At 35.6% G+C, this 7,938-nt stretch overlaps 2 protein-coding genes across 2 annotated transcripts; both read right to left on the reverse strand.

Annotated features, from left to right (window-relative positions):
• Positions 1–482: 482 nt before the first annotated feature.
• On the reverse strand, positions 483–4,602 carry LOC109021551 (organelle RRM domain-containing protein 1, chloroplastic-like). Its single transcript, XM_019004207.2, has 9 exons — positions 4,105–4,602; positions 3,928–4,025; positions 3,550–3,757; positions 3,318–3,415; positions 3,162–3,227; positions 1,797–1,883; positions 1,409–1,477; positions 1,217–1,323; positions 483–1,001 (listed from the first exon to the last, which is right to left on the reverse strand). Exons 1-9 carry the CDS (start codon positions 4,437–4,439, stop codon positions 924–926), a joined length of 1,146 nt encoding a protein of 381 aa, XP_018859752.1. The 5' UTR covers positions 4,440–4,602; the 3' UTR covers positions 483–923.
• Positions 4,603–5,247: 645 nt separating this feature from the next.
• Positions 5,248–7,920, reverse strand: LOC109021553. Its single transcript, XM_019004209.2, has 8 exons — positions 7,339–7,920; positions 7,120–7,200; positions 6,974–7,006; positions 6,457–6,510; positions 6,282–6,323; positions 5,734–5,812; positions 5,582–5,652; positions 5,248–5,499 (listed from the first exon to the last, which is right to left on the reverse strand). Exons 1-8 carry the CDS (start codon positions 7,441–7,443, stop codon positions 5,395–5,397), a joined length of 570 nt encoding a protein of 189 aa, XP_018859754.1. The 5' UTR covers positions 7,444–7,920; the 3' UTR covers positions 5,248–5,394.
• Positions 7,921–7,938: the final 18 nt, after the last annotated feature.

The following is a 7,938-nucleotide window of genomic DNA, read 5'->3' on the forward strand; positions in this document are numbered from 1 at the left end:
GAAAAGGGAGAGAATGGATGAAGAACACAGCAAAGTCATGTATGATGGTGGGTGATCTCATTGTTACGATTATGTTTGCAGCTCTCTTTACTCTTCCAGATGATAACAACCAAAATACGGGCTTGCCAAAGTCCTTAAACAAAAAATTGTTCAGGGTCTTTATTATATCTGATGCCCCTTATCCTTTTTTTTGTCCTCAACTTCAATCTTGATATTTTTTAGAATCCTAACATCTTCGTAATTCAGAAGATGATTTTCTTGAATATTTGCCGAGGTAGATGATAATAGACATTTTCATCCTCTTTTGCTCTATTGTGACCATGATGATAACCTTTTCCGTGCTCTTTTAATCATCCTACATGAGCAATTACATATTGCAATTCCTCTTATTTGTTTGGCTCGTATTCCCAGTCACCTTCTTCGTATGGATTCAGTTCCTCATTCTAAAAGATATGATCACTTCAACGTATGGGCCAAGCATCTTCGACAGGAAAATAAAATGTTAATTAACGTAATTGATCCACTGTATAATTATGGTGCTAATTGCAACAGATCACGATGTATATTTAAACATTTTACATACATTGATGTTCTATTCAATAATTTTGAGAGACAAGAAAATACGGAGTAACTATGGCCCTGGATTGATGGAAGTCCTTCCATCAATTTCAATGCAAAAAGAAATTGTTCGATGCATTCTATAATAACTAGTTTCATGTGGATGTGACTCTGAGAGAGAGAGAGAGAGAGAGAGAGAGAGAGAGAGAGAGATGCTGCATTCTGATATGCACCACTAGTGCTTCACTCGAAAGAAGATTTCTTAGGTGGCCGCTGGTTTGCAGGATAGTCCCAACACTTTGAGGGCAATAGCCTGAAACTTTTGAGGGCAGTCTGTCTCTCTGTCTCTATCTGTGGGATTATTCCTATCTTGGACGGCTCCTGCTGTATCTCGGTGGATTGGTCTTGGCAACATCAACAACTATCATCCAGCCATTAATGATCTGCAAGGACCAGCAACCAAAAGGCAGCCTTTCTATTATTGAGAGTTTTTTAAATTGTTTTATCTATAATTCTGAACCAAAACTGAAGTGAAACCAAACCATTTTTGGGTATTAACCACGAGAAATACAAGGAAGATTCATATGAAAAAAATATATATGTATATGTATAAATATATATAAGAAAAGCGGAGGGGGGAAGATGCCAGCGAACTAACCTTGCCATTCATCTCTTTGAGTGCTGTACTAGCAGCTTCCTCTGTAGTGTACTCTATGAATGCATAACCTTTGGACCTTTTAGAAATTTTGTCCATTATAATTTTTACTGTTGAGAAAGCATTACACCAGTATAAGCATACCAATCCAAGGAATTGAAATGCTGATTTTATGAGCACAAAATTGCAACCTACCTTCAACAAGCTCGCCAAAGCCTTCAAATGCTGTTCGTAAGGTTTTCTCAGATGTATAGAATGACAGGCCTGTTTATTGAAAGAGATTGCCAAGCAGTGTTGTTAGCGATCGAACAAGAAAAGAGGGAGAAATGAAGTTACTGGTACATAAGGAATTTTTTTTTATCTCGTGAATAGAAACTAATAAATGCTCCCATAATGTGAAACCTTATTGTATTTGAAGCTATTTTGGGAGATTTAAGTCAATTTAAACTCAGAAAGGCATACTTCAACAAAAAAATATTCAAAAAGAAGCATGTATGCTCAATAAATTAATAAGAGGTCTTTTGCATCTTGAATCACTCTTAGAAGCAAAGAATCCATAAGTCAAGTCCAAGCTGCAACATACCGGTAATAAATAGTTTCTTTGTTTTTATAGGGGATGTTTGACTTGCTTCTGAAGAATCTGCCTGAGCCATAGAACTCTGTAAATTTCCTGCAAAATAGGGTAATTCTATGCATCAACCTACACACTACACACACCATGCATTCAAATTTTTTTTTTTTTTTTTATTAAACCTCAATACACTAAGTGTGTTAAGTGTGTGATGAATAGTAGGCTGATGCAAATATTTTTCCTGCAAAATAAACCTTGTTTACTCTACAATGGAAAAATCTGGCAGTGGTCAACTTTAGATCAAATCTAAATTACAGATAATTCTTTTTTGTTATGTATAGGTAATGGTGGAATGACAAATTATTCATTGCAAATTGGCTTCCTATTAAAAAAATCAAGATTTATTACTTCAATAGCTTAAGTACAACAAATAAATGCTATATAATCTAAGTTATTAAATAATCAATTGCAAAGTTTCCTCTAAGATAAGATTAGAAGAGGTTTGGATTCAGAGATGAGTTGAGATGAGTTGAGATGGTTTGTGAATAGTAGAATAAAAGTTGAATTATTTATTATATTTTGTATGGAAATTTGGGAAAGTTGTTTTGGGATTTGAAGAAATTGAATTGTTTATTGTATTTTGTGTGGGAATTTGAAAAAGTAATAATGATGAGATGAGATGAGCTGAGATGGGTTTTGAATCCAAACCTCTCCAGTAATGTCATCTTCCACTTCAAAGTGGAGATCCTCTCCAAAGGAATTAAATCATACTTAAGCAAACTAACAAAACCATGATAAAATATTAATCCATGAACACTCTAGCACCCGGTAACATGGCAATAATTAAGTTATTATTTTCAAAATCAGCTTCCCTTGCAAAGACATTGAACATCTCTCTACCTCAATACATCTCCAAGACTTCCAGCAGCTTAGCTAGCAAGACAAATATCAGATTGGCTACACTCACCTCCTTCTTACCCCAACATCATATAACTTTCAAATCTGGCTATGTTTTATATCTAAATTTTTTAATGAGTAGTGCTACACGTACGCACAATTTTATGCACAATATTATACGTACTGAGTGACGGCCCCATTTTATTAGTGTTTTCTTTTTAAAATTTTCACCATTTATAGTAGCTGACATATCAGCACGTATAGTTATGTAACTAAATTATAAGTATAAATAGCATTTTCCCCATTTAATATATCTCAAAGATCAAGATATCACCATATACAACTACGCTAAAACAGATAAGTTAAGTTCGAAGCTAGTGAAGACATAGAGGATATGATACCTGCCTTGAAATTACAATCGGAATTAGATATTATATGGAAATGGATGTGGATGTATTTTTACTACACAAAGGGACAAACCTCCATAATCCTTATTCTCTGACTCAAAGCTTTTATCTGGCAGTACAGATAATACACCTGGTACACCTGCACATTTGGAAGCATTTGTCCTAAACCAACGAAATGCATCACAATGGAAATTGTGGTAAAAAAAATAAATTAAATGAAAATACTAACCAGCTAGTTCCCTTGCACTTTCATCATCAAGCTCACAGCAGAACCCAAAGTTTGACCGCCAAGAAACGTGATATATACACATTTGAGCATCCTTCTCACTACAAAATTACCATTACATTTTCAGGGTTAAGAAAAACAAGGTGATCGAAGGAAGAATATCAAATTGATGCTCTGTTCGAAACGTTACAACAAAATGGAACAGGAAAAAAACACTCAAATCTTGTTTTCTTACTTCCCCAACACCTTGGTCAGTGCTTGAGCATAATAATCAACCATTTGTGCCTTTGTAACAACTCCAACCCCCGGCTTGTCCATCCGAACAAGCCAGTGATTGGTATTCGCCACAGGAAACAACAGAGTACTTCCTGTTAGTGAGCTGTATGCCTTTTTAACAGCACTATAATCCGGGTCGGGCCTAACCGATAAAACCTCAGGTAGACCTACAGGACATTCGCCGCACATAAGTAGCAATGAAATCGTCTTTCACAACTTCTCCCCAAACATAAAATCTGAAGGACCAATATGGTGCAGAATTGAAGCACAACCAGATGATTCATTCTGCTGCAAACTAGAATCATATCAAAGAAAGCGTAAAAGAACAGAAACTTACGGGCGAGCTCGAGGGAAGTATCTTCGTCAATGTCACAGCAAAAGCCGAAGGGGGAATCACAAGAAGCATGATATATACACATCTGAGCATCCTTCTCACTGCTCAAACCACAACCAAAACATAATTCAGACCAAAAGCAAACATTTTTATCTGAAACTTAAAATGAAACATACCCACCTGCCCAATACTCTTGCTAAGGTATTAACGTAATAGTTAATAACTTCTGGTTTGGAATTGACCCCTTGTGGAGGAGCCTCCATGAGCACCATCCAGTGGTTGTCACTGGGAGTCAGAAATGTCTTTGTAGTTGAAGTTAAAGTCGCACTTGGTGTGGAAGAGAAACAGATAAAAGAAATGAAAGAAGAAGAGAAAGAGAGATGAAGGTGGTTTCTTTTGCTCGGCAGATTGGGAAATTTGATGTTTACAGTGGGATTTTGGGGTTGGCTTTTGTGGGCTTTTCTTGGGAATATATGAGGTGTTATGGTTGCGGCTGAGGGGAAGAGAACTTCCATGGCCGCTGTTATGGTTTAATGGTAAAGCTATCAGCTTTTCTGCCTTTTTATCTCTGCAGACTCTGCCCGTCGTGCTGATATTTCTAGGCGCTCGAAACTTGTCGGGTAAATAGCGAAAACGGTGGTGTCCGAGTCCTTTAAATACGGGTGGGTTCATATCGGGTCCAACGGTTCCCCCAATTATTTACTATTTACTATCTTTCTTCCTTTTTTTTTTTTTTTTTTTTTTAATTTTTCTTATATTCTTTAAAAAAATTTAGAAACATTGAAAAATAATTGAATTAATTTTCTCCCTCTTTAAACTTTATCTTCTAGCTCTTCCAAGGGAAAAGAGAGTCGAGAATGAAGATAAAGATGTGAGATGCCATTTACTCGTGCAATTCCCCGTTGAGAACTTAAGCTTTATCATAATGAAGATAGAGGGATATCTCGTAATGTATTCCGTCATAAATGTAAATTTTTTTGATAAATAAATGATGACAGCTTCCTTTCAAAAACAGTTCTTAAAGAGATGATAAATAAAATAAAAAAAAGTGCACATTTGGTGGTAGTTTTGTAAATTGAGTAATAATTGGAAAAATAAAATATAATTTTTCCAAAATCTAAAAACATGACAGCATTATATGTGGGTGTTCTATTTTTCTTTTAGAATTATTATTCTATAGTAATAAATGTATCATATCTTACATAATAGAATGAAAATGAGACTGTGATGGGGTATATATAATTTTTCTTATTTTATTTTTACAGCATTTTTTTATCTCTCAAGAAAAGTGAACATCCTTTAGGGAGTGCAAAGATGCGCGCATTAAGGAAAGTAGCAGAGAGAGAGATACTTTCTTAAGAAAATTGCAGACATAATTATAACATCAATCTACTCAAGGACGCAGAATATTTACATTATCCGCTAAGAAAAACATTTACAAACTACTTAAGACCTACAATCAATGGATCATCAACTATCACCTAGAAGTGGAGCTTCAATGTCATCCCCCGACTCCGAAACGCAGTTTGAGGCTTCGTCAGGTTTAAGCAAGCAAGCATAACATAAAGCAATAACCTGAGGAAATTAGAAGGTTGGTTTAGTTGAGAGAGAGAGAGAGAGAGGGAGAGAGAGAGAGGTGTGGGGAGTAGATGCTCACCATGCATATGGATGCACATACAAGGCTGAAACCTTTGCAGTTGAATGGGGCACTTTTAGATATGAACCATGCTGAGACAGAAATTGAACTTTGTTAGCAAAACATGAAATGATCAAAACATTCACATTGCAACTTTGACTTAGTCCACTCACAAGTTAATGGACTCATTACAAGTGGTGATAACAGACTTGCTATTGATTCCACACCAGCAATAAATCCTTGTGCTTTCCCCTGTAAAAGCAATCGAGGATGCAAAGCAATGGGGTTGTTGCCACCAATGGATAAAGGTACATTAGTTTTTATAATGAAATGTTGACTGCATTTGAATCAATAAACAACTTCATGATATATCAGACAAAAATTACTAAGAAAAAGGGAGAAAAATGGGACTAATCATCGATTTTCTAGGTGTACCCTACTGCATGTAAACACAAAACTCACCCACAAGTCATGCTTAATTTGATTTTCACTAATACCAGGTTGAGGAGCCTGACTCATTTTTTACGATTGAGTTCAAAACTTGTTTAACAAAGTATAAAACGGCATCTTCTAGACCAAATAGCACTACTTCTATATATTACAAGTATTCAGTAGCCTATCCCAATTTATGAAAGATGATTTTTGGTGGAAATACTAATTAATGGGAAATATACCCATATAATGGACTGCAAGGTAATAGGATCATAGGTATGTTTCAAACCTGATTGGTTGAACTTGATGCTTTGGAAATGATAGCATAAGTCTGCATATTAAGATTTTGATGAGCAAAATGGAAGTACTGTTAGAATTGAATAGTGAATAGAAAAAAAAAAAAAAAAGGAAACCAAATATTTTTTCAAGTACTTTTATGAAAATAATTGACTTTCAATACTTACAGCAGGTCGTACAAGGACAACAACAACTTTAAATGAGGCACTCAGGTATGGCACCTGCATTGTGGCAGTGCTGCATTATTACTACTAGCTAGTGAAATGTATCCAAAGTTGAAATTCATGAACAAGTTATATCTTTTGCTTTCTCTGCCGTAATGAACACGTTGACTGACTCAATCTTTTAAAGGACAAATTGAACTTTAAAAGAAAGATGAATATCACTGATGATTGTTCTGATCACTGAATTTTTGTAAAAAAGAAACAACCTGTTTTGCTGCATGCACATGAAACTCTCTGTGTCAAAATATATTCAAACTTAAATTGTACCAAAACTTAATATTTTCATGGCTAACATTATGTGTGAATAAACTATACATCATGTAAGGAAATGTGTATACACACACTAATACATCCAAAATCATTAAGACTAAAATAGTGCCTGCACACCTACTTAGTTTTTTCATAAAAAGTTTGCCTTCAGGATAGAACTAGATAACAAATTCATCAAGTTCATACATACCCATGCTGCCCAAGCAAGGCCGTCAAATAATGCCTGCACGGGAAAAATCACCGTTAGTGTTTTCTTTTTTTTTTTTTTTTTTTTTTTGTTGGGGGGTGGTATTTGAGTAGGGCGGATTAAAAAAAAAGCATCAGAAGGTCACTTACATAAGCTATTGAAGCAAGTAAACCCATGCACAATATCACCTTCTCTCCAACCAATGGATTGATTACTGGAAGCACCAACATCTGGAAACAAACCATAAAACCGAATATTTTTTAGCACACAAGCAGAGGATTTAGAGAGACATCTGGTGTAAGCGAAAAACATCACAATACTTGAAAAGGGAAACAAAAGGAAAATTTAAGCTCCATAGTAGACTGTACCTGAGACACAATCGAACCAATTCCAACCATCATCAGAATTTCAGAAAATTGATTCTTTTCAAAACCAAAAGCAGCCTTCAGATAGTACTGCACAGGTATTTGCATCACAATCAAATCATTGAGTCAATTGCATGGATTGGTTGGAATGTACAACTACACTTATGAGCCAGATTAAAGGACTATCTTGGGCTATAACATAAATTTGGAAAGCCTTTTGCTAGGTACTCCATCCAAAGTCTGGAACTTTCACAGCTTCTCTTTTACTGAGCAAGTTTCCCCACAGATGTCCTCCTGTGTTTTAGTGGGTTTAGGACATGTGTGGTTGATTTGGTCGCATACCAGTGCTACCATATTTATGACTCCTCTGATTCAAACTCCCCCCCGACTTCTTCATGATCTACTGCTTCTTCTCCAAGTCTCTCCTGATTTCTCCTCCTATTCCTTTCTCATTTTATTTCTTCTCAAATCTTCTCCTATGCCAGGAACATGTTCTCGAACAGATCCTACTACAAGGTATGCTATGCTGTTCTATGGGTATTTTCCTTTCCCTATTTCTCCATGGCTCTCTTTTTTTTGCTTTTTTTTTTTTTTTGCTTTTGG

This window comes from Juglans regia, chromosome 5 (assembly GCF_001411555.2).
Source record: "Juglans regia cultivar Chandler chromosome 5, Walnut 2.0, whole genome shotgun sequence".
In the NCBI taxonomy this organism is placed as follows: Eukaryota; Viridiplantae; Streptophyta; class Magnoliopsida; order Fagales; family Juglandaceae; genus Juglans; species Juglans regia.